Source organism: Scyliorhinus canicula, chromosome 5 (genome assembly GCF_902713615.1).
Source record: "Scyliorhinus canicula chromosome 5, sScyCan1.1, whole genome shotgun sequence".
NCBI classification, from domain to species: Eukaryota; Metazoa; Chordata; class Chondrichthyes; order Carcharhiniformes; family Scyliorhinidae; genus Scyliorhinus; species Scyliorhinus canicula.
The window spans coordinates 233,803,025-233,828,517 of NC_052150.1; the positions used below are offsets into that span (position 1 = coordinate 233,803,025).

At 49.3% G+C, this 25,493-nt stretch overlaps 1 protein-coding gene across 3 annotated transcripts in view; it reads left to right on the forward strand.

The window, feature by feature from the left end:
- Positions 1 to 25,493, forward strand: part of LOC119966679 (microtubule-actin cross-linking factor 1-like) — a 254,814-nt gene that overhangs the window by 225,150 nt on the left and 4,171 nt on the right. For all 3 annotated transcript variants that reach the window (XM_038798745.1, XM_038798747.1, XM_038798746.1), the window contains one exon: positions 8,541 to 8,655. In XM_038798745.1, the coding sequence (XP_038654673.1) occupies positions 8,541 to 8,655 (115 nt within the window). The remainder of the gene's footprint in view (positions 1 to 8,540; positions 8,656 to 25,493) is intronic.

Sequence of the window (25,493 nt, forward strand, 5' to 3'; positions counted from 1 at the left end):
AACCACTGCGCTACTGTGCTGCCCACTATGGGCGGGATTCTCTGTCGGCCGACGCCGAAATGGAGACAGGTGATTGGGAGGAAAATAGTTCATGAAGACAAAATCGTGGCGAGCACCAATTTTCAATTCTCTGGTGCCTCAACAGCAGCCTCAATGCTTTCCATTCCACACATAAAGTAAACACCGTTTGGATATCATCAACAGGCCGGTCTCTCTATTCTCCGGGGCCACCGCGATGCTCCGCCTGAACTGGGGGGTAATTACCGAAGATGAGGTTCACTTGTGCTTTTAAAAATCGGGAAACGGACGCGGTGGGCGACGAGGGAGAGAGAGGAGGCCTAGAAAGGCTACTGGACCTATCACTGGCAGGGCTGGTGGGGGAGGGAGGGCTGACGGGGAGGGAGGGCGGAGCCACTCTCAAGCTGAGGGAGGCAACGAGGAGTGACCAGGCCACCGTCAGGTTGACCCTCAATGGGACCAGGGCATCCAGCACAGACCGCCAATGCCCTGGCCTGCAAGGCAGCCATCTTGTTGCACATTCCACTGAATACCCTCCTTGGCCCCCAGTCCTGTAGAGTGACAGTGACCATATGGGTGCCCCCACCCCACTACTCCTGCACCCCAGAACTGCCCCCAACCAAATATGGGTCAGCGTGTCCCAGGCCTGGGGCATTCTGTGCAGGCGGGGGCCGAGGGCCAGGACAAGGCTACCCTCTCACAGGTAGCCATGTGCCAGAGCCACCTGGACATTGCAGCGGCGATCCTCAGCATGGCCCAGTCACAGTGGGTCATGGCTGGGAATGTCGGCGGCATTGCCCAGGTGCTGGCTGGCATGATACTGACTGGGCGAGGTGGCCCAGTCCCAGAAAGGGGCGGCCCAGTCCCAGAGGGAGGTGACACAGTCGCATAGTGATGGGTACAGTCCTACATGGAGATGTCCACTCCCTGTGCTCCATGGCCATGAGCATGCAGATCCTGGTCAAGACCAGTGCGGGCTTCCAGTACTGGTAGCGCCAGGTGGCGGGGAAGCCTCAGGGAATGGCTCTGCTCACATTCCTGTCCCATGGAGTAGCCCGGGGTCCATCGGGCAGCCTGAGGAAAGAGGAGGTGATGGGGCCGTGCAGATTGCTCCCGCAGCCGAGATTCCAGAACAGCGCAGCCCCCTCAGACTCTCCCTGCTCCTGTCCCTGGTGCATCTGGTGGGCAGCAGGCAGAACAGGGCAGCACCATGCCACCTTGGACACCCGAGCAGTGGCCTGCCCTATCTAGGCGGGGTCACCCAGGAGACCTGTGCCAACGGGGACTCGTCACAGGGCAGGAGTCACCGCAGGCCACCTCCACTCCTGCTGTACCGTCTGGGGAGCTGCCAAGATGTAGGTCCATAAGGCCCAGAAAGTTAGTCACCAGTTAAGTTGGGATGGGTGCAGTGCACAGTTTAGTTATAAGGGCAAGGGCACAGACTGTGTATTTGTTGACAATAAACACTTGTTAACACCGTTCAAACCTGCCTCAGTGCTCTGCCTGATGGGTGTGAGGGGTGGGTTGGTCTGGCTGGCTGGGCCAGTGGGGGGGGGGGGGGCATGGTGCACCCCAGGGATTCGGGTGATGGACTGTGTGAAAAATGAAAGTGAAAAATGAAAATCGCTTATTGTCACGAGTAGGCTTAGAACATAGAACATAGAACACTACAGCGCAGTACGGGCCATTCGGCCCTCGATGTTGCGCCGACCTGTGAAACCATCTGAAGCCTATCTGACCTACACTATTCCATTTTCATCCATATGTCTATCCAGTGACCACTTAAATGCCCTTAAAGTTGGCGAGTCTACTACTGTTGCAGGCAGGGCATTCCACACCCCTACTACTCTCAATTAAGTTACTGTGAAAAGCCCCTAGTCCCCACATTCCGGAGGCTGGTACGGGAATTGAACCATGCTGCTGGCCTGCTTGGTCTGCTTTCAATCCGGTGGATTGGAAATTAGCAAACGTGATGCCACTGTTTAAAAAAGGAGGTAGGCAGAAAGCAGGAAATTATAGGCCAGTGAGTTTAACTTTGGTAATAGGGAAGATGCTGGAATCTATCATCAAGGAAGAAATTGCGAGGCATCTGGATAGAAATTGTCCCATTGGGCAGACGCAGCATGGGTTCGTAAAAGGCAGGTCATGCCTAACTAATTTAGTGGAATTTTTTGAGGACATTACCAGTGCAGTAGATAACGGGGAGCCGATGGATGTGGTATATCTGGATTTCCAGAAAGCCTTTGACAAGGTGCCACACAAAAGGTTGCTGCATAAGATAAAGATGCATGGCATTAAGGGTAAAGTAGTAGCATGGATAGAGGATTGGTTAATTAATAGAAAGCAAAGAGTTGGGATAAATGGGTGTTTCTCTGGTTTGCAATCAGTAGCTAGTGGTGTCCCTCAGGGATCCGTGTTGGGCCCACAATTGTTCACAATTTACATAGATGATTTGGAGTTGGGGACCAAGGGCAATGTGTCCAAGTTTGCAGATGACACTAAGATGAGTGGTAAAGCGAAAAGTGCAGAGGATACTGGAAGTCTGCAGAGAGCTGAGACGAGCAAGGAGGGGACATGAGAAGTCTTTGGCAGGTAGGATCAAGGAAAACCCAAAAGCTTTCTATAGGTATGTCAGAAATAAAAGAATGACTAGGGTAAGAGTAGGGCCAGTCAAGGACAGTGGTGGGAAGTTGTGTGTGGAGGCTGAGGAGATAAGCGAGATACTAAATGAATACTTTTCGTCAGTATTCACTCAAGAAAAAGATAATATTGTGGAGGAGAATGCTGAGACCCAGGATATTAGAATAAATGGCATTGAGGTGCGTAGGGAAGAAGTGTTGGCAATTCTGGACAAGGTGAAAATAGATAAGTCCCCGGGGCCTGATGGGATTTATCCTAGGATTCTCTGGGAAGCCAGGGAAGAGATTGCTGAGCCTTTGGCTTTGATTTTTAGGTCATCATTGGCTACAGGAATAGTGCCAGAGGACTGGAGGATAGCAAATGTGGTCCCTTTGTTCAAGAAGGGAATTAGAGATAACCCCGGTAACTATAGGCCGGTGAGCCTAACGTCTGTGGTGGGTAAAGTCTTGGAGAGGATTATAAAAGATACAATTTATAATCATCTAGATAGGAATAATATGATTAGGGATAGTCAGCATGGTTTTGTGAAGGGTAGGTCATGCCTCACAAACCTTATCGAGTTCTTTGAGAAGGTGACTGAACAGGTAGACGAGGGTAGAGCAGTTGATGTGGTGTATATGGATTTCAGTAAAGCGTTTGATAAGGTTCCCCACGGTCGGCTATTGCAGAAAATACGGAGGCTGGGGATTGAGGGTGATTTAGAGATGTGGATCAGAAATTGGCTAGTTGAAAGAAGACAGAGAGTGGTAGTTGATGGGAAATGTTCAGAATGGAGTTCAGTTACGAGTGGCGTACCACAAGGATCTGTTCTGGGGCCGTTGCTGTTTGTCATTTTTATAAATGACCTAGAGGAGGGCGCAGAAGGATGGGTGAGTAAATTTGCAGACGACACTAAAGTCGGTGGAGTTGTAGACAGTGCGGAAGGATGTTGCAGGTTACAGAGGGACATAGATAAGCTGCAGAGCTGGGCTGAGAGGTGGCAAATGGAGTTTATTGTGGAGAAGTGTGAGGTGATTCACTTTGGAAAGAATAACAGGAATGCGGAATATTTGGCTAATGGTAAAATTCTTGGTAGTGTGGATGAGCAGAGGGATCTCGGTGTCCATGTACATAGATCCCTGAAAGTTGCCACCCAGGTTGATAGGGTTGTGAAGAAGGCCTATGGTGTGTTGGCCTTTATTGGTAGAGGGATTGAGTTCCGGAGCCATGAGGTCATGTTGCAGTTGTACAAAACTCTAGTACGGCCACATTTGGAGTATTGCGTACAGTTCTGGTCGCCTCATTATAGGAAGGACGTGGAAGCTTTGGAACGGGTGCAGAGGAGATTTACCAGGATGTTGCCTGGTATGGCGGGAAAGTCTTATGAGGAAAGGCTGATGGACTTGAGGTTGTTTTCGTTAGAGAGAAGAAGGTTAAGAGGTGACTTAATAGAGGCATACAAAATGATCAGAGGGTTAGATAGGGTGGACAGCGAGAGCCTTCTCCCGCGGATGGGGGTGGCTAGCACAAGGGGACATAGCCTTAAATTGAGGGGTAATAGATATAGGACAGAGGTCAGAGGTGGGTTTTTTACGCAAAGAGTGGTGAGGCCCTGGAATGCCCTACCTGCAGCAGTAGTGAACTCGCCAACATTGAGGGCATTTAAAAGTTTATTGGATAAGCATATGAATGATAAGGGCATAGTGTAGGTTAGATGGCCTTTAGTTTTTTTCCATGTCGGTGCAACATCGAGGGCCGAAGGGCCTGTACTGCGCTGTATCGTTCTATGTTCTATGTTCTATGTTCTATTTGGATAGGTTAAGTGAATGGGCTCGGGTCTGGCAGATGGAATACAATGTTGACAAATGTGAGGTTATCCATTTTGGTAGGAATAACAGCAAACGGGATTATTATTTAAACGATAAAATATTAAAGCATGCCGCTGTTCAAAGAGACTTGGGTGTGCTAGTTCATGAGTCACAGAAGGTTGGTTTACAAGTGCAACAGGTGATTAAGAAGGCAAATGGAATTTTGTCCTTCATTGCTAGAGGGATGGAGTTTAAGACTGGGGAGGTTATGTTGCAATTGTATAAGGTGTTAGTGCGGCCACACCTGGAGTATTGTGTTCAGTTTTGGTCTCCTTACTTGAGAAAGGACGTACTGGCGCTGGAGGGTGTGCAGAGGAGATTCACTAGGTTAATCCCAGAGCTGAAGGGGTTGGATTATGAGGAGAGGTTGAGTAGACTGGGACTGTACTCGTTGGAATTTAGAAGGACGAGGGGGGATCTTATAGAAACATTTAAAATTATGAAGGGAATAGATAGGATAGATGCGGGCAGGTTGTTTCCACTGGCGGGTGACAGCAGAACTAGGGGGCATAGCCTCAAAATAAGGGGAAGTAGATTTAGGACTGAGTTTAGGAGGAACATCTTCACCCAAAGGGTTGTGAATCTATGGAATTCCTTGCCCAGTGAAGCAGTTGAGGCTCCTTCATTACATGTTTTTAAGGTAAAGATAGATAGTTTTTTGAAGAATAAAGGGATTAAGGGTTATGGTGTTCGGGCCGGAAAGTGGAGCTGAGTCCACAAAAGATCAGCCATGATCTAATTGAATGGCGGAGCAGGCTCGAGGGGCCAGATGGCCTACTCCTGCTCCTAGTTCTTATGTTCTTATGTTCTTATGTTCTTATGTTCTTATGCTGTATGCCTTCTTGACCACTCTATCAACCTGCGTTGCCACCTTCAGGGTACAATGGACCTGAACTCCCAAATCTCTCTATACATCAATTTTCCCCAAGACCCTTCCATTGACCATATAGTCCGCTCTTGAATTTGATCTTCCAAAATGCATCACCTCGCATTTGCCTGGATTGAACTCCATCTGCCATTTCTTTGCCCAACTCTCCAATCTGTCTATATTTTGTTGTATTCTCTGACAGTCCTCCTCGCTATCTGCAACTCCACCAACCTTAGTATCATCTGCAAACTTGCTAATCAGACCACCTATACCTTCCTCCAGATCATTTATGTAGATCACAAATAGTAGTGGTCCGAGCACGGATCCCTGTGGAACACCACTAGTCACCCTTCTCCATTTTGAGACACTCCCTTCCACCACTACTCTCTGTTTCCTGTTGCCCAGCCAGTTCTTTATCCATCTAGCTAGTACACCCTGAACCCCATACGACTTCACTTTTCCATCAACCTGCCATGGGAAACCTTATCAAACGCCTTACTGAAGTCCATGTATATGACATCTACAGCCCTTTCCTCATCAATTAACTTTATCACTTCCTCAAAGAATTCTATTAGGTTTGTAAGACATGACCTTCCCTGCACAAAACCATGCTGCCTATCACTGATAAGTCTATTTTCTTCCAGATGTGAATAGATCCTATCCCTCAGTATCTTCTCCAACAGTTTGCCTACCACTGACGTCAAGCTCACAGGTCTATAATTCCCTGGATTATCCCTGCTACCCTTCTTAAAGGGACAACATTAGCAATTCTCCAGTCCTCCCGGACCTCACCCGTGCTCAAGGATGCTGCAAAGATGTCTGTTAAGGCCCCAGCGATTTCAACCCTCGCTTCCCTCAGTAACCTGGGATAGATCCCATCCGGTCCTGAGGAGTTGTCCACCTTAATGTCTTTTAGAATACCCAAAACTTCCCCCTTCCGTATGGCAACTTGACCTAGAGTATTTAAACATCCATCCCTAGCCTCAACATCCGTCTTGTCCCTCTCCTTTGTGAATACCGATGCAAAGTACTCATTAAGAATCTCACCCATTTCCTCTAAGTCCACGCATAAATTCCCTCTTTTGCCTTTGAGTGGGCCAATCCTTTCTCTAGTTACCCTCTTGCTCCTTAAATACGAATAAAAGGCTTTGGGATTTTCCTTAACCCTGTTAGCCAAAGATATTTCATGACCCCTTTTCGCCCTCTTTATTGCGCTGTTGAGATTCGTCCTACTTTCCCGATATTCCTCCAAATCTTCATCAGTTTTGAGTTGCCTAGATCCGATGTATGCTTCCTTTTTCATCTTAGCTAGTCTCACAATTCCACCCGTCATCCATGGTTCCCTAATCTTGCCATTTCTATCTTTCATTTTCACAGGAACATGTCTGTCCTGCACTCTAATCAACCTTTCCTTTAAAGACTCCCACATTTCAAATGTGTATTTACCCTTAAACAGATGCTCCCAATCCACATTCCCTAGCTCCTGCCGAATTTTGTTATACTCTGCCTCTCCCCAATTTAGTACTCTTCCTTTCGGACCCCTCCTGTCCTTGTCCATGAGTATTCTAAAACTTACGGAATTGTGATCGCTATTCCCAAAGTAATCACCGACTGAAACATCAACCACCTGGCCGGGATCATTCCCCAATACCAGGTCCAGTATGGCCCCTTCCCGAGTTGGACTATTTACATACTTCTCTAAAAAAAACTCTCCTGGATGCTCCTTACAAACTCTGCTCCATCTACGCCTCCAACACTACACGAATCCCATTCAATGTTGGGGAAGTGAAAATCTCCCATCACAACCACCCGATTGCTCCTACATTTTTCTATAATTTGTCTGCATATTTGTACCTCTACTTCATGCTCGCTTTTGGGAGGCCTGTAGTAAAGTCCCAACAATGTTACTGCACCCTTCCTATTTCTCAGCTCCACCCATATTGCCTCAGTGCTCGAATCCTCCATCGTGCCCTCCTTAATCACAGCTGTGGTATCATCTCTGACGAGTAATGCAACTCCTCCACCCCTTCTACCTCCCTCTCTATCCCTCCTGAAGCATCTATACCCTGGGATATTCAGTTGCCAGTCCTGCCCTTCCCTCAACCAAGTCTCAGTAATACCAATAACATCATATTCCCAGGTACTGATCCAAGCCCTAAGTTCATCTGCCTTACCTGCTACACTTCTCACATTAAAACAAATGCACCTCAGACCACCTGTCCCTTTGCGCTCATCATCTCTTCCCTGTCTACTCTTCCCCTTAGTCACATTGAGTTTATTGTCACATCGACTGGCTCCCCTTTGTCGACTGCACTGGTTACCTCTTCAAAGAATTCCAACAGATTTGTCTAGCATGATTTTCCCTTCATAAATCCATGCTGATTCTGACTGATCCTGCCACTGCTTTCTAAATGTTCCGCTATGAAGTCCTCTCTCCCTTTTTCCTCTTTCCTTCTCTCTCTCTCTCTCTCTCTCTCTCTCCCTCTCCCTCAGCAGCCACCATGCCAAATTCATGATTTTTAAAAGCACACGTTGACCGCGCCATTGGGAACTCGACCCATTGGAGGCGGAGAATCGTGGGTGGGCCCACTTATGAGATGCAAACGATGTTTAACATCGATGCCCGTTTTTGAGGAGAATCGTGATTTAGTATCAAATTGGCGCTTGCTGCAATTTTGGCACCAGAAGCTATTCTCCATCCAATCACAGTTCCTGATTTCAACGTCGGCCAGCGGAGAATCCCACCCATCATCTTTATCTGCAATCTTCCCAAAAGGGAACAAATCCCCTCGTGAGCACGTCTAACTGTGTATTTCCCAGCACCAACAGTGCTGAGAAACACAAGACTATAGAATATGACTCACGTTGAATACAGGCTGAATGGGATCACACGGCTGAGGCCGCACATTGCCCCGTTTTGTACTCGTTGACCCAGCTAATTTTATAAACAGTCGCTTGCCCTTCACGAAGCATCAACACGAGCACTTAAATCGCCAAGGCATAGCAGGTATGGACCGAGTGCTAGTCAATGGGATTACTATAGATTGGTGCGTGATGATCACCATGGACATCGTGGGCTGAAAGGCCTTTTCTGTGCTCTCTGACTCTAGTTATAGCGACTTGGAGACAGTATCCAAATTGAAAATCTCTGTCTTCTCTCTGTCCAGTCTGTTATTTGCAGGAGGCATCGGAGGAGTCGATCTTGCTCCAGGTCTCAATCCCGCAGTTCCATTCTGTCTGAAGACAGTGAATTGAGAATCAGATCATCGACATCAACACTTGGTATGTGCGACATTTTTGGTGGGACAATAGTGAGGAAAAGGTCACATAGTGCAAAGGTGAAGATCAGGGGTAGAGGTCAGAGTGGCACACAGAGACAAGAGAAGATCAGAGGGATTTTGGAGTGAATATCCACAGATCCTCGAAGGTGGCAGGACAGATGGATAAGTGGTTAAGGTGGCAGAACAGATGCCAGCCTTTCTTCAATGCCTTCCCCTCGCGTGCTACTGAGTACAGGAATAGGAGAATAGCGCATATGAATGGACCATTGGGACCATTTTGGGGGAAGGTGGGATCTGTACAAGCGGGATGGTCTGCATCTGAACCAGAAGGGACTAACATCCTTGCTGTTGGGTGGAGTTTAAACTAGTTTGGCAGGGGGAGAGGACACAATCTGATAGCGAATAGGAACACGGTGTATCACAGAACAGCAATCAGGTCAGAGGGAATACAGCAGTAATAAGTTTCAGGAGAGTAAGACAAGGCTGAATAGCCTCTACTTTAATGCCCGGAGTATTACAGGTAAAACGGATGAGTTAAGGGCGAGGATTGACATGTGGAATTGTGATACAGCAGCCATTTCGGAGACTTGGTTGAGAGAGAGGCAGGATTGGCAACTCAACATCCCGGATATAGAATAGAGTGAGACAGAGTAGGGGGTAAAAGATGGGGACGCATTGCATTAATAGGTAAGGAGTCAGTTAATGCAGTAAGGAGAGATGATATCTTGGAGGGGTGGGGGGGGGAGACATCAAATGAAGCACTGTGGGTCGAGCTTAGCAATAAAAAAGGGACAGCTACATTGCTCGGTGTTTATTATAAATTCCCAGATAGTCAGAAGGAAATTAAAGAGCAAATATGTGCGCAATTCGCAGAGGTGTGTACAAAATTAAAATAGGGTGATTACAACATTGCCGACAATAATTGGTGCGCAGCTCCTTCCTCAGGTGAATCACCTGAGGAAGGAGCTGCGCTCCGAAAGCTCGCGTTTGAATCAAACCTGTTGGACTTTAACCTGGTGTTGTAAGACTTCTTACTGTGCTCACCCCAGTCCAACGCCGGCATCTCCACATCATGACAATAATTGGGATAGTCATGTTAAGGTATAGGCGGCACAGTAGCACAGTGGTTAGTGCTGCTGCTTCACAGCGCCAGAGACCCGGGTTCGTTTCCCAGTTTGGGTCACTGTGCGCAGTCTGCACGTTCTCCCAGTATCTACGTGGGTTTCCTCTGGGTGCTCCGGCTTCCTCCCACAAGTGCCGAAAGACGTGCTGTTAGGTGGATTGGACATTCTGAATTCTCCCTCCGTATTGTCTACATGTGACAATAATAAAGATTATTGTTAAAGATTGAGTGGATTTCTTAAAACGTATACAGGAGAACTTTTTAGCTCAATATGTAGAGGATCCAACAAGGGATGGTGCAGAGCTGGACCTAACCCTGGGGAATGAAGCTGGACAGGTGGTTGATGTGTTGATGGGGGAGCATTTTAGTGATAGCGATCATAACATGGTTCAATTTAAATTTGTTATGGGCAAAGAAATAGACAAATTGCAAAACAAGTTTGGATTGGGGGAGTGCAGACTTTAGTAAAGTAAAGCAGGATCTGGCGAAGGTAGAATGGAAAGAGTTACTTGTGGGGGAATCTACAGAAGAGGCAATGGCTTAGTGGTATTGTCGCTGGACTGGAGCGGTTGGGGAGGGTTTAAACTAATGTGGCAGGGGGATGGGAACCGATGTAGGAAGTCGGAAGGTAGTAACACAGGCAACAAAAGGCAGGAAGGGGGAAAGTGTAAGGCAGAGAAGCCATAGTCAAAAATCAAAAAGGGCCACAGTCCAAGGTGCAGAGACTGAGGGGAGCTCAGTGAATAGGCCCAGTAATACTAAAAGGAATAAAACGGGAAGTAAAAACATAAATGGTAATTGATGAGGCAGGTTGTTACATAAAGATATGGGTTCAACGACATGGAAAATTAGGAGAAAAGTTAAGAGGAAAAATAACTTAGGAGAGATTACTGATCGAGGTGTTAAGATTCAAAACAGAGGTATAAAAGCCAACATAAGTGTACTATACCTGAATGCTCGTAGTATTCGGAATAAGATAAATGAGTTGATGGCGCAAATCATTGTGAATGACTATGATTTCGTGGCCATTACTGAAACATGGTTAAAGGATGGTCACGACTGGGAGATAAATATCCGAGGGTATCAAACTATTCGGAAGGACAGAGTGGATGGTAAGGGAGGTGGTGTAGCTCTGTTATTTAAGGATGGCATCTGGGCAATAGTGAGGGATGACATCGGTGTTATGGAGGATAAGGTTGAATCCATTTGGGTGGTAATCAGGAATAGTAAGGTGAAAAAGTCACTATAGGCCACCAAACAGTACCATTATGGTGGGGCAGGCAATAAACAAAGAAATAACTGATGCATGTAGAAATGGTACAACAGTTATCATGGGGGGTTTTACTCTACATGTCGATTGGTTTAACCAGGTCGGTCAAGGAGGAGTTTATAAAATGTATCCGTGATACAGTATGTAATGGAACCTACGAGGGAACAAGCGATCCTAGATCTGGCCCTGTGTAATGAGACAGGATTGATCAATGATCTCATAGTTAGGGATCCACTCGGAAAGAGCGATCACAATATGGTGGAATTTAAAATACAGACGGAGGGTGAGAAGGTAAAATCAAACACTAGTGTTTTGTGCTTAAACAAAGGAGATTATAATGGGATGAGAGAAGAACTAGATAAGGTAGACTGGGAGCAAAGACTTTATGGTGGAACAGTTGAGGAACAGTGGAGAACCTTCCAAGTGGTTTTTCACATTGCTCAGCAAAGGTTTATACCAACAAAAGGGAAGGACGGTAGAAAGAGGGAAAATCGACCGTGGATATCTAAGGAAATAAAGGAGAGTATCAAATTGAAGGATAAAGCATACAAAGTGGCAAAGATTAGTGGAAGACTAGAGGACTGGGAATCTTTAGGGGGCAACAGAAAGCTACTAAAAAAGCTATAAAGAAGAGTAAGATAGATTATGCCAGTAAACGTGCTCAGAATATAAAAACAGACAGTAAAAGTTTTTACAAATATATAAAACAAAAAAGAGTGGCTGAGGTAAATATTGGTCCTTTAGAGGATGAGAAGGGAGATTTAATAATGGGAGATGAGGAAATGGCTGAGGTACTGAACAGGTTTTTTGGGTCGGTCTTCACAGTGGAAGACGCAAATAACATGCCAGTCACTGATAGAAATGAGGCTATGGCAGGTGAGGACCTTGAGATGATTGCTATATCTAAGGAGCTAGTGATGGGCAAGATAATGGGGCTAAAGGTAGACAAGTCTCCTGGCCCTGATGGAATGCATCCCAGAGTGCTAAAAGAGATGGCTCGGGAAATTGCAAATGCACTAGTGATAATTTACCAAAATTCACTAGACTCTGGGGTGGTCCCGGTGGATTGGAAATTAGCAAACGTGACACCACTGTTTAAAAAAGGAGGTAGGCAGAAAGCGGGCAATTATAGGTGTGGTAGTCACCACTACCAGTATTATATGTATTACGGTAAGCCAAGTATACCAGCGGTACATGGGTAAATCCCTGTCTGCTGGCTTCGCAGAGTCGGCGGAGTATAAATGTGTGTGTTCGCCTGTGCTGCAGCCATTCTGGTAGCAGCTACAGAAGGCACAACATCTTTGCTCAATAAAGCCTTGATTATTCCACTACTCTCGTCTTTGTGGTCGTTGATAGTGCATCAATTTTTTTTTTTTTTTTTTATAAATGTTTTTATTCAGTTTTCGTATTTTATATTGAACAAATTACAAATTGTTAGGAGAGAGGAAAAAAAAAACAAACAAAAACAAACACGCAAAAATTAACATACATATTTACAGGTAAGCATCTTCGTAGTAGTAACTGCGCCCCCCCCCCCCCTCAACATGTTTATTTAGCTTGGTTTTGGGCCTTAGCTAGCCATCGAACCCCCGTAACGAACCTGTAGCCCCCCCCCCCCTCCCGCTACCTTCCCCCGACTATTCTTCCTCTTGTACATTGGCCACAAATAGGTCCCGGAACAGTTGCATGAATGGCTCCCACGTTCTGTGGAAGCCGTCGTCCGACCCTCGGATGGCAAATTTGATTTTCTCCATTTGGAGAGATTCCGAGAGGTCGGACAGCCAGTCCGCAGCTCTGGGCGGTGCTGCTGACCGCCAGCCAAACAGGATTCTACGGCGGGCGATCAGGGAGGCAAAGGCAAGGGCATCCGCCCTCCTCCCCAGGAATAGATCTGGCTGTTCTGAAACCCCGAAGACCGCCACTATCGGGCATGGCTCCACCCTCACTCCCACCACTTTGGACATTACCTCGAAGAAGGCTGTCCAGTACTCCACGAGTCTGGGGCAGGACCAGAACATGTGGGCGTGGTTGGCCGGGCCTCTTTGGCACCGTTCACATCTGTCTTCCACCTCCGGGAAGAACCTACTCATACGGGTTCTTGTTAAGTGGGCTCTATGTACCACTTTTAGTTGCGTCAGGCTGAGCCTTGCGCACGTGGAGGTGGAGTTGACCCTATGCAGTGCTTCGCTCCAGAGTCCCCACCCGATCTCCATCCCCAGGTCGTCCTCCCATTTCCTCCTTGTTGCGTCCAGTACGGTGTCGTCCCTATCTACCAGTCGGTCATACATGTCACTACAGTTCCCTTTCTCTAGGATACTTGCGTCCAGTAGGTCTTCCAGTAGTGTCTGTCGTGGCGGTTGTGGGTACGTCCTTGTCTCCTTTCGTAGGAAGTTTTTGAGCTGCAGGTACCGTAGCTCGTTCCCCCCAGCTAGCTGAAATTTCTCTGTCAGTTCGTCCAGTGTTGCGATCCTGTCGTCCGTGTATAGGTCCCTGACTGTCAGTGTCCCCCCGTCCTGCCTCCACCTTTTGAAGGTGGCGTCGGTCAGTGCTGGTTTGAACCTATGGTTGTTGCAGATGGGAGCCCTGTTCGACATTTTGGTCAGGCCAAGTTGCTGCCGCAGTTGGTTCCAGGATTGGAGGGTGGCTGTCACCACTGGGCTGCTGGAGTGTTTTTTGGGTGGGGATGGGAGTGCTGCCGTGGCGAGGGCCCGGAGGGAGGTTCCCATGCAGGAGGCCTCCTCCGCACGCACCCACTCAGCTTCTGGCTCCTGGATCCATCCCCTTACTCGCTCGGCTGTTGCTGCCCAGTGGTAGAATTGTAGATTCGGGAGGGCTAACCCTCCCCTGGTTTTTGTTTTTTGTAAGACCTTCTTTGGGATCCTAGCATTTTTACCCCCCCATACGAACGCCATGATGAGTTTGTCCAGCGCTTTGAAAAAGGCCTTGGGGATGTAGATCGGAATGGATCTAAACAGGAAGAGGAACCTGGGCAGTACGTTCATTTTGATCGTCTGAACTCTCCCCGCGAGGGAGAGCGGGAGTGTGTTCCATCTTTGCAGGTCCTTTTTAACTTCCTCCGTCAGGCTGGTGAGGTTCCATTTGTGGATCCCTTTCCAGTCATGGGCTATTTGGATCCCCAGGTAGCGGAATTTATGTCGGGCTTGTTTGAACGGCAGCCCCTTTAGTGCTGCCCCCCCCCCCCCCCTTGCGGGTGTAATGGGAAGATCTCACTTTTGCTCATGTTGAGTTTGTAGCCCGAGAAGGCTCCAAACTCTTTCAGGAGCGCGATGATTCCGTCCATGCTGCTTTGTGGGTCCGAGATATAGAGGAGCAGATCATCCGCATAGAGTGAGACTCTGTGCTCTCTACCTCCCCTTCGGATCCCCCTCCAATTTTTTGCTGCCCTGAGCGCGATTGCTAGCGGTTCGATTGCTAGTGCGAACAGCAGCGGGGACAGTGGGCATCCTTGTCTGGTGCCCCTGTGCAGCTGGAAGTATTGGGAGTTGGTATTGTTGGTCTGTACACTCGCCATGGGAGCGTTGTACAGGAGCTTTACCCAAGCTGTGAACCCTGTTCCAAGCCCGAACCGCTCCAGTACCTCTATGAGGTATATCCATTCGACTCTGTCGAAGGCCTTTTCTGCGTCCAGGGAGACGATCACCTCTTGTGTTCTCTCCCCGGAGGGGGTCATTATCACGTTCAGCAGGCGCCTGATGTTCGCGGTCAGCTGTCTACCTTTGACAAAGCCCGTCTGGTCCTCTGTGACCACCTCAGGTACACAGTCTTCTAGCCTTTTGGCTAGGATTTTGGCCAGTATTTTGGCGTCTGCATTCAGCAGAGATATGGGTCTGTATGACCCACATTCCGTTGGGTCTTTGTCTTTCTTAGGTATCAGCGAGATTGAGGCCTGTGCTAACGTGGGTGGCAACGTGCCCCTAGCTAGCGAGTCTGTGAACATCTCCCGCATGTGCGGGGCCAGCGCTGTCGCAAATTTTTTGTAGAAGTCCGCCGGGAATCCGTCCGGTCCCGGCGCCTTCCCCGCCTGCATGGAGCTAATGCTCTCCATGATCTCTCCCAGTGCTAGTGGTGCTTCCAGATCGTGCATCAATTTATTGAGCAAAGATTTTTTAAACGATGGATCTTCGCATCAAGCCTGATCGCCTGCAGCTGAGCTCTCAAGCAGCCAATGCTACGTCTGCTTTTGACCACTGGCTAGCCTGCTTTGAAAACTATCTCTGAACATCCGCTGAGGAACCCTCGGACTAGCAGATGCTCCAAATCCTTTATTCACGGGTGAGCTCTGACATTTTTCCTTTCATCTGGGATGCGCCCACTTACTCTGAAGTAATGGAGCTCCTGAAGGGACATTACATTCGGCCAGTCAACCATCTATGCGCCAGGTACCTCCTGTCTACGAGACAGCAACTCCCTGGTGAGTCTCTGGACGATTTCTGGCGTGTCCTGCACATCCTGGGAAGGAACTGTGACTGCCAGGCAGTTTCGGCAGTCCAGAACACAGAACTTTTAATCCGAGATGCCTCCGTTACAGGCATGAGGTTGGCACACGTCTGTCATCGCTTATTGTAAAGGGGTACGCTTGATCTTGTGGGAAAAAGGCAGCTCGCGAACACGTTAGAAGTGGCCTCCCGTAACGTCCAGTCGTACGCCCCCGACCGCGCGGCACGTTCATGGGCATAGTGGGCCCCACCAGCTACCGACCCCAGCCCACCGCAATCCTGCGCCGCGCGGCAACCAGCCAATTCCTGGGGACACAAGAGCTACTTCTGCGGGCAGACAAATCACCCCCGGCAGCGCTGCCCAGAGTGGAGCGCGACCTGCAATGTCTGTGGGAAGAAGGGAAACTTTGTTTCTGTTTGCCAGGCCTGGTCGGTCGCCGCTGTTTCGAGGCCCAGCGTTCCTGCACCACCCACGTGTGACCCAGGGGCTCCGCCATTTTCCTCCTCGCCAGCCATGTGCGACCCATGGGCGCCACCATCTTCTTTTCTGCAGACCACGTGTGGCCAGTGGGTGCCGCCATCTTTGATGCCACCCACCATGTGCGCCCCGTGGACGCCGCCATCTTCAGCACCATTTTGGACGGTGCCTCAGGACCCCTGCTCGTCTGGCCATTCATCACCTGCCGCTACCCCCAACCACCAGCCCGGGACCTCCCAGCATGTGCTGCAACTCTCCTTGATCACCCTGGATCAGTCCCGGCCCCACAACCTTACGACCGCAACAATGATGGTGAAGATTGATGGGCACGAGGCGACCTGCCTTTTGACTCCGGGAGCACAGTGTTTCATCCACCCCACGGTGGTAAGGCGCTGCCCCCTCCTGGTACGCCCTATCACCCAGAAAATCTCCCTGACCTCAGGATCCCATTCCGTGGAAATCCGGGGGTACTGCATTGCGACCCTCACTGTCCAGGGCATAGAGTTTAGCAACTTCCTGCTCTACGTCCTCCCCCACCTCTGCGCTGCCCTGTTACTCGGCTTGGACTTCCAGTGCCACCTCCAAAGCTGAACCTTAAAATTTGGCGGACCCCTACCCCCCCTCACTGTATGCAGCCTCACGACCCTGAAGGTCGATCCACCTTCCTTGTTTGCAAACCTCACCCCGGATTGCAAACCCATTGCCACCAGGAGCAGACAGTACAGTGCCCCGGACAAGACCTTCATCAGGTTGGAGGTCCAACGGCTTCTGCAGGAAGGGGTCATTGAGGCCAGCAACAGCCCCTGGAGAACTCAAGTGGTAGTAGCAAAGACTGGTGAGAAGCACAGGATGGACATTGACTACAATCAAACCATCAATCAGTACACGCAGCTCGACGCGTACCCCTTCCCACGCATATCTGACATGGTCAATAAGATTGCGCAGTATCGGGTCTTTTCCACAGTGGACTTGAAGTCCGCCTTCCACCAGCTCCCCATCCGCCCGCAGGACCGCCCATACACTGTGTTCAAAGCAGATGGCTGCCTCTATCACTTCCTTAGGGTTCCCTTCAGCATCACTAATGGGGTCTCGATCTTTCAACGTGAGATGGACTGAATGGTTGACTGGTACGGGCTGTGGGCCATCTACCCGTACCTAGATAACGTCACCATCAGCGGCCACGATCAGCAGGACCATGACGCTAACCTCCTAAAATTCCTCCTGCCAAACTCCTTAACCTCACATACAATAAGGAGAAATGCATGTTCCGCACCAACCGCTCAGCCATCCTTGGCTATGTCGTGGAAAATGGAGTCCTAGGGCCCGATCCCGACCGCATGCTCCCCCGCCTGGATCTCCCTCTCGCCCACTGCCCCAAGACCCTGAAACAATGCCTGAGGTTTTTCTCCTACTATGCCCAGTGGGTCCCTAATTATGCAGACAAGGCCCGCCCACTCATTCAGTCCACAGTTTTTCCCCTGATGGCTGAAACCCGCCAGACCTTCAACCACATCAAGGCGGACATCGCCAAGGCCTCGATGCACGCGGTAAACTAGTCCCTCCCCTTCCAGGTGGAGAGCGATGCATCGGACGTGGCTCTGGCTGCCACCATCAACCAGGCAGGCAGGCCCGTGGCCTTCTTTTCCTTCACCCACCAATGCCCCAAAATTCGGCACTCCTCTGTCGAAAAGGAGGCCCAAGCCATCGTGGAAGCTGTGCGGCATTGGAGGCATTACCTGGCCGGCGGGAGATTCACTCTCCTCACTGACCAACGGTCGGTTGCCTTCATGTTCAATAATACACAGCGGGGCAAGATCAAAAATGATAAGATCTTGAGGTGGAGGATCGAGCTCTCCACCTATAATTACGAGATCGTGTATCGCCCCGGGAAGCTCAACGAGCCCCCTGATGCCCTATCCCGTACATGTGCCAGCGCACAAGTGGACCGACTCCGGGCTCTCCACTATGACCTCTGCCACCCGGGGGGTCACCCGGTTCATCCATTTCATCAAGGACCGCAACCTGCCCTACTCCATTGAGGAGGTCAGGGCTGTCACCAGAGACTGCCAAGTCCGCGCAGGGTGAGCGCACCTGGTGAAAGATTCTTACCCCTTTGAGCGCCTCAGCGTGGACTTCAAAGGGCCCCTCCCCTCCACCGACTGCAACACATACTTTCTGAACGTGGGTTGATGAGTACCCCCGGTTCCCTTTCGCCATCCCATGCTCTGATATGATTTCTGCCACGGTCATCAAAGCCCTGAACAGCATCTTCACTCTGTTCGGTTTCCCCACCTACAGCCACAGCGATCGGGGATCCTCCTTTATGATGATGAGCTGCGTCAGTTCCTGCTCAGCAAGGGCATTGCCTCAAGCAGGGCGACCAGCTACAACCCCAGGGGAAACGGGCAGGTGGAGAGGGAGAACGAAATGGTCTGGAAGGCCACCCTGCTGGTCCTGCGGTCTAAAAATCTCCAGGTCTCCCGCTGGCAGGAGGTCCTCCCCGACACGCTCCACTCCATCCGCTCGCTCCTCTGCACCATGACAAACGAAACCCCTCACGAATGTCTCTTTGCCTTCCCCAGGACGTCCACCTCTGGGGTCGCGCTCCCAACATGGTTAACAGTTCCTCGGACCCTTTGGTCAAAGGGTCCACCTCCTACACGCGAACCCCCAGTACGCCTACATGGCACACCCCGACGGGCGCCAGGACATAGTCTCTCTCCGGGACCTGGCACCCGCTGGGTCCCCATCCACGGCCCCTGACCTGACACCACCCACAAACCCCCCTCTGGTTGCCTCATTTACCCCTGCACCACTCCCCCTCCCCCCAGCGAACCTCACCGCAGCCCCCACCCCAGTAGGATCCGTCCTCCCACTGGATCCACTAAGGGGTGACCAAGATGAAGACAACACACTCCCGGAGTCACAGGTGACCAAGTCGGCGCCCACATCACCACCAGGACTGAGGCGATCACAGAGGAGGGTCAAGGCCCCCAACAGACTAAACTTGTAATTTTTTCCACCAACCCGCCGGACTCTTTTTTAACAGAGGGTGAATGTGGCAGTCACCACTGGCAGTATTATATGTATTACGGTAAGACACGTATAATAGAAGAACATGGGTAAATCCCTGCCTGCTGTGTGCTCGCCGGTGCTGCTCCCATTCTGATAGCAGCTACAGGAGGCACAACATCTTTGCTCAATAAAGCCTCGATTATTCCACTACTCTCGTCTTTGTGGTGATTGATAGTGCATCAATAGGCCAGTAAGCTTAACTTCGGTAGTAGGGGAGGTGCTGGAATCTATCATCAAGGAAGAAATAGCGAGGCATCGGGATGGAAATTGTTTCATTGGGCAGACGCAGCATGGGTTCATAAAGGGCAGGTCATGCCTAACAAATTTAGTGGAATTTTTTGAGGACATTACCAGTGCGGTAGATAATGGGGAGCCAATGGATGTGGTATATCTGGATTTCCAGAAAGCTTTTGACAAGGTACCAAACGAAAGGTTGCTGAGTAAGACGAAGATGCATGGCATTAAGGGTAAAGTAGTAGTATGGATAGAGGATTAGTTAATTAATAGAAAGCAAAGGCTGAGGAGATAAGCGAGATACTAAATGAATACTTTTTGTCAGTATTCACTCAGGAAAAAGATAATATTGTGGAGGAGAATGCTGAGACCCAGGCTATTAGAATAGATGGCATTGAGGTGCGTAGGGAAGAAGTGTTGGCAATTCTGGACAAGGTGAAAATAGATAAGTCCCCGGGGCCTGATGGGATTTATCCTAGGATTCTCTGGGAAGCCAGGGAAGAGATTGCTGAGCCTTTGGCTTTGATTTTTAGGTCATCATTGGTTACAGGAATAGTGCCAGAGGACTGGAGGATAGCAAATGTGGTCCCTTTGTTCAAGAAGGGGAGTAGAGATTATAGGAAGGACGTGGAAGCTTTGGAACGGGTGCAGAGGAGATTTACCAGGATGTTGCATGGTATGGAGGGAAAATCTTATGAGGAAAGGCTGATGGACTTGAGGTTGTTTTCGTTAGAGAGAAGAAGGTTAAGAGGTGACTTAATAGAGGCATACAAAATGATCAGAGGGTTAGATAGGGTGGACAGCGAGAGCCTTCTCCCGTGGATGGAGGTGGCTAGCACGAGGGGACATAGCCTTAAATTGAGGGGTAATAGATATAGGACAGAGGTCAGAGGTGGGTTTTTTACGCAAAGAGTGGTGAGGCCGTGGAGTGCCCTACCTGCAATAGTAGTGAACTCGCCAACATTGAGGGCATTTAAAAGTTTATTGGATAAGCATATGGATGATAAGGGCATAGTGTAGGTTAGATGGCCTTTAGTTTTTTTCCATGTCGGTGCAACATCGAGGGCCGAAGGGCCTGTACTGCGCTGTATCGTTCTATGTTCTATGTTCAAAGAGTGGGGATTAATGGGTGTTTCTCTGGTTGGCAATCAGTACCGTTGGTGTCCCTCTGGGATCAGTGTTGGGCCCATAATTGTTCACAATTTACATAGATGATTTGGAGTTGGGGACCAAGTGTCCAAGTTTGCAGATGACACTAAGATGAGTGGTAAAGCAAAAAGTGCAGAGGATACCGGAAGTCTGCAGAGGGATTTGGATAGGTTAAGTGAATGGGTTAGGGTCTGGCAGATGGAATACAATGTTGACAAATGTGAGATTATCCATTTTGGTAGGAATAACAGCAAAAGGGATTATTATTTAAATGATAAAATATTAAAGCATGCCGCTGTTCAGAGCGACCTGGGTGTGCTAGTGCATGAGTCGCAAAAAGTTGGTTTACAGGTGCAACAGGTGATTAAGAAGGCAAATGGAGTTTTGTCCTTCATTGCTAGAGGGATGGAGTTTAAGACTAGGGAGGTTATGTTGCAATTGTATAAGGTGTTAGTGAGGCCACACCTGGAGTATTGTGTTCAGTTGTGGTCTCCTTACCTGAGAAAGGACGTACTGGCGCTGGAGGGTGTGCAGAGGAGATTCACTAGGTTAATCCCAGAGCTGAAGTGGTTGGATTACGACGAATGGTTGAGTAGACTGGGACTGTACTCGTTGGAATTTAGAAGGATGAGGGGGATCTTATAGAAACATATAAAATTATGAAGGGAATAGATAGGATAGATGCGGGCAGGTTGTTTCCACTGGTGGGTGAAAGCAGAACTAGGGGACATAGCCTCAAAATAAGGGGGGGGAAGTAAATTTAGTACTGAGCTTAGGAGGAACTTCTTCACCCAAAGTGTTGTGAATCTATGGAATTCCTTGCCCAGTGAAGCAGTTGAGGCTCCTTCATTAAATGTTTTTAAGATAAAGATAGATAGTTTTTTGAAGAATAAAGGGATTAAGGGTTTTAGTGTTCAGGCCGGAAAGTGGAGCTGAGTCCACAAAAGATCAGCCATGATCTCATTGAATGGTGGAGCAGGCTCGAGGGGCCACATGGCCGACTCCTGCTCTTAGTTCTTATGTTGTTATGTTCTTATAGTGAGATAGCAGCCCTGAGTGTCCTGCCTACTCATTGGTCACGTCCTGTTCTCTGTGTTCATTATCTGCATGTTTGCATATCATGACAGATACTCCTAAGAATGAAGGGAGCTGAGTGACATTTAAAAGGAGGGGGAAGAAGCAGTCAGTGCCATGTGCTAGCGAGGTGAGGAACAGGGAGAGAGTGCAGATAAACACGTGGCTGCAGGGATGGTGTAGGAGGGAGGTGAGGAACAGGGAGAGAGTGCAGATACACACGTGGCTACAGGGATGGTGTAGGAGGGAGGTGAGGAACAGGGAGAGAGTGCAGATAAACACGTGGCTGCAGGGATGGTGTAGGAGGGGGGGTTTCAGTTACGTGGATAATTGGAGCGCATTCTGGGGAAGGTGGGACCTGTACAAACAGGACGGGTTACACGTGAACCAGAGGGGCACCAATATCCTGGGAGGGGAATTTGCTGCAGCCCTTCGGGGGGGTATAAACTAATTTGGCAGGGGAATGGGAAACTGATTTGTAGTCCAGGAGATAGCGTTGCTGGAGTTCAGGAAGTTGAGGGTAGTGAGGTACTGAGGAAGGTACCAAGGTCACAAGAGTGGACCTGCAGGCAGGAAGGTGGTTTGAAGTGTGTCTACTTCAATGCGAGGAGCATCAGGAATAAGGGGCAGAATTCTCCGCCACCCGGGAATTGGCGGGGGCGGGAATCGCGCCGCGCCGATCGGAGTGCCCCTTGCGCCGATTCTCCGGCGCGCGATGGGCCGAAGTCCCGCCGCTGAGAGGCCAATCCTGCCGACGTGGTGTCAACCACCTCTGGTGGCGGCGGGATTGGTGGCGCGAGCAGGCCCACGAGGTCCTGGGGGGAGGCGATCAGACCCCATGGGGGTGCCCCCACGGTGGCCAGGCCCACGATCGGGACCCACCGATCGGAGGGCAGGCCTGTGCCTTGGGGGCACTCTTTATTTTCTGCCGCCGCCACGACCTCCACCATGGCGGAGGCGGAAGAGAGACCCCCCTACTGCGCATGCGCCGGTGGTGATGTCACCGGCCGCTGACGCACCGGTGCATGCACGAACCGGCGAAGGCCTTTCGGCCAGCCCCGATGCCGGGCAGCGGGCGTCAAAGGCCGTTGGCACCGGTTTTGGCGCCAGTCGGCGTGGCGCCAACCACTCCGGCGCGGGCCTAGCCCCTAAAGGTGCGGAGAATTCTGCAACTTTGGGGAGGCCCGACGCCGGAGTGGTTGGCGCCACTCCCCTACGCCGAGACCCCCCGCCCCGCTGGGTAGGGGAGAATCCCGGCCAAGGTTTGTGAGTTTGAAGCATGGATTGGTACCTGGGACTATGATGTTGTGGCCATTACGGAGACATGGATAGAACAGGGGCAGGAATGGTTGTTGGAGGTTCTGGATTTTAGATGTTTCAGTAAGATTAGGGAAGGTGGTAAAAGAGGTGGAGGAATTGCATTGTTATTTTGTTATTCAAGGATAGTTTAATGGCTGCAGAAAGGCAGTTTGAGGAGGATCTGTCTACTGAGGTAGTGTGGGCTGAAGTTAGAAATAGGAAATGAGCGGTCACTTTGTTAGGAGTTCTCTATAGGCCCCCAAACAGTAACAGAGATTTGGAGGAAAAGATTGCAATGCAGATTTTGGATAGGTGCAGTCGTCACAGTTGTCATGGGTGACTTTAACTTTCCAAATATTGATTGGAACCACTATAATTCGAATAGTTTGGATGGGGCTGTTTTTATCCAGTGTGTGCAGGAGGGTTTCCTGACACAATATGTGGATAGACCGACAAGAGGCGGGGCCACATTGGATTTGGTACTGGGTAATGAACTGGGCCAAGTGTTAGATTTGTTTGTGGGAGAGCAATTTGGAGATAGTAACCACAATTCGGTGTCTTTCACTATTGCAATGGAGAGGGATAGGGTCATACGGCAGGGCAAGGTTTATAATTGGGGGGAGGGGTAATTATGATGCGATTCGGCAAAAATTGGGAGCATAAGATGGAAACAAGAACTGTCAGGGATTGGCACAAATGAGATGTGGAGCTTGTTCAAGGAGCAAATACTGCGTGTCATTGATAGGTATGTCCCTGTCAGGCAGGGAGGAAATGGTCGAGTGAGGGAACCATGGTTCCCAAAGAGGTTGAATGTCTTGTCAAGAGGAAGAAGGGGGCTTATGTAAGGATGTAAAAACAAGGTTCAGTTAGGGCACTTGAGGAATACAAGATAGCTGGGAAGGAGCTCAAGAAAGGGCTTAGGAGAGCTGGGGGGGGGGGGGCATGAGAAGTTCTTGGCGGGTAGGATCAAGGAAAACCCCAAGGCTTTTTACACTTTTGTGAGGAATAAAAGAATGACCAAGGTGAAGTTAGGGCCGGTCAAGGACAGTAGTGGGAACGTGTGAAATGAAAATGAAAGTGCATGGAGTGAAGATATAGGAGGGGCCCTAAATTAATACTTTTCTTCAGTGTTCACAAAGGAGAGGGGCCATGTTGTTGATGAGGATAGTGCGATAAAAGCTGGTAGACTGGAGAAGGTAGATATTCGGAAGGAAGATGTGTGAGAAATTTTGAGAAGCCTGAGGATAGATAAGTCCCCTGGGCCTGATGGGATATATCCCAGGAATCTTTGGGAGGTGAGGGATGAGATTGCAGAGCCTTTGGCTTTGATCTTTATGTCCTCACCATCTACAGGAGTATTGCTAGGAGACTGGAGCGAGGCGAATGTTGTCCCTTGTTCAAGAAAGGGAATAGGTATAGCCCTGGGAATTATAGGCCGGTTAGTCTCACTTTGGTCATAGGTAAATTATTGGAAAGGGTCCTGAGGGATAGGATTTGAAAATCGCTTATTGTCACGAGTAGGCTTCAAATGAAGTTACTGTGAAAAGCCCCTAGTCGCCACATTCCGGCGCCTGTTCGGGGAGGCTATTACGGGGATTTATGATCATTTGGAAAGATACAGCTTAATCCAGGATAGTCAGCACGGATTTGTGAGGGGTAAGTCTTGCCTCACAAGTTGATTGTATTCTTTGAGGAGGTAACTAAGTACATAAATGAAGGTAGAGCAGTTGGTGTCATATACATGGATTTTAGTAAGGCATTTGATAAGGTGCCCCATGGTTGGCTCATGCAGAATGTAAGGAGACATGGCATAGAGGGAAATTTGGCTGATTGGATCAGCAACTGGCTATCACATAGAAGACAGGGTGGTGGGAGATGGTAAATTTTCATCCTGGAGCCCAGTCACCAGCGGCGTACCACAGGGATCAGTGCTGGATCCTCTGCTATTTGTGATTTTTATCAATGACTTGGATGATGGAGTTGAACATAAGAACAATAAGAACATGAGAACTAGGTGCAGGAGTAGGGTTAACGGCAGGGTTCTGAAGAATGTGGAGGAGCAGAGAGATCTCAGAGTTCATGTCCACAGATCTCTAAAGGTTGCCACCCAAGGGGATAGAGCCGTGAAGAAAGCCTATAGTGTGTTAGTGTTTATTAACAGGGGGATTCAGTTTCAGAGCCATGAGGTTATTCTGCAACTGTACAAGACCTTGGTTCGACCATATTTGAAAAATTAAAAATGAAAATCGCTTATTGTCACAAGTAGGCTTCAATGAAATTACTGTGAAAAGCCCCCAGTCGCCACATTCCGGCGCCTGTTCGGGGATGCTGTTACGGGAGTGTTATGTGCAGTTCTGGTCACCTCATTATAGGAAGGATGTGGAAGCATTGGAAAGGGTGCAAAGGAGATTTACCAGGATGCTGCCTGGTTTGCAGGATAGGTCTTATGAGGAAAGGTTGAGGGAGCTAGGGCTTTTCTCTTTGGAGCGGAGGAGGATGAGAGGCGACTGAATAGAGGTTTATAAGATGATGAGGGGGATAGATGGAGTGGACGTTCAGAGACTATTTCCTCGGGTGGATGTAGTTGTTACAAGGCAGCATAACTATAAGGTTCAGGGATATCCGAGGTAGGTTCTTTACTCAGTGTGTTTGGGGCCTGGAAACATAATGTTGAGAGGGG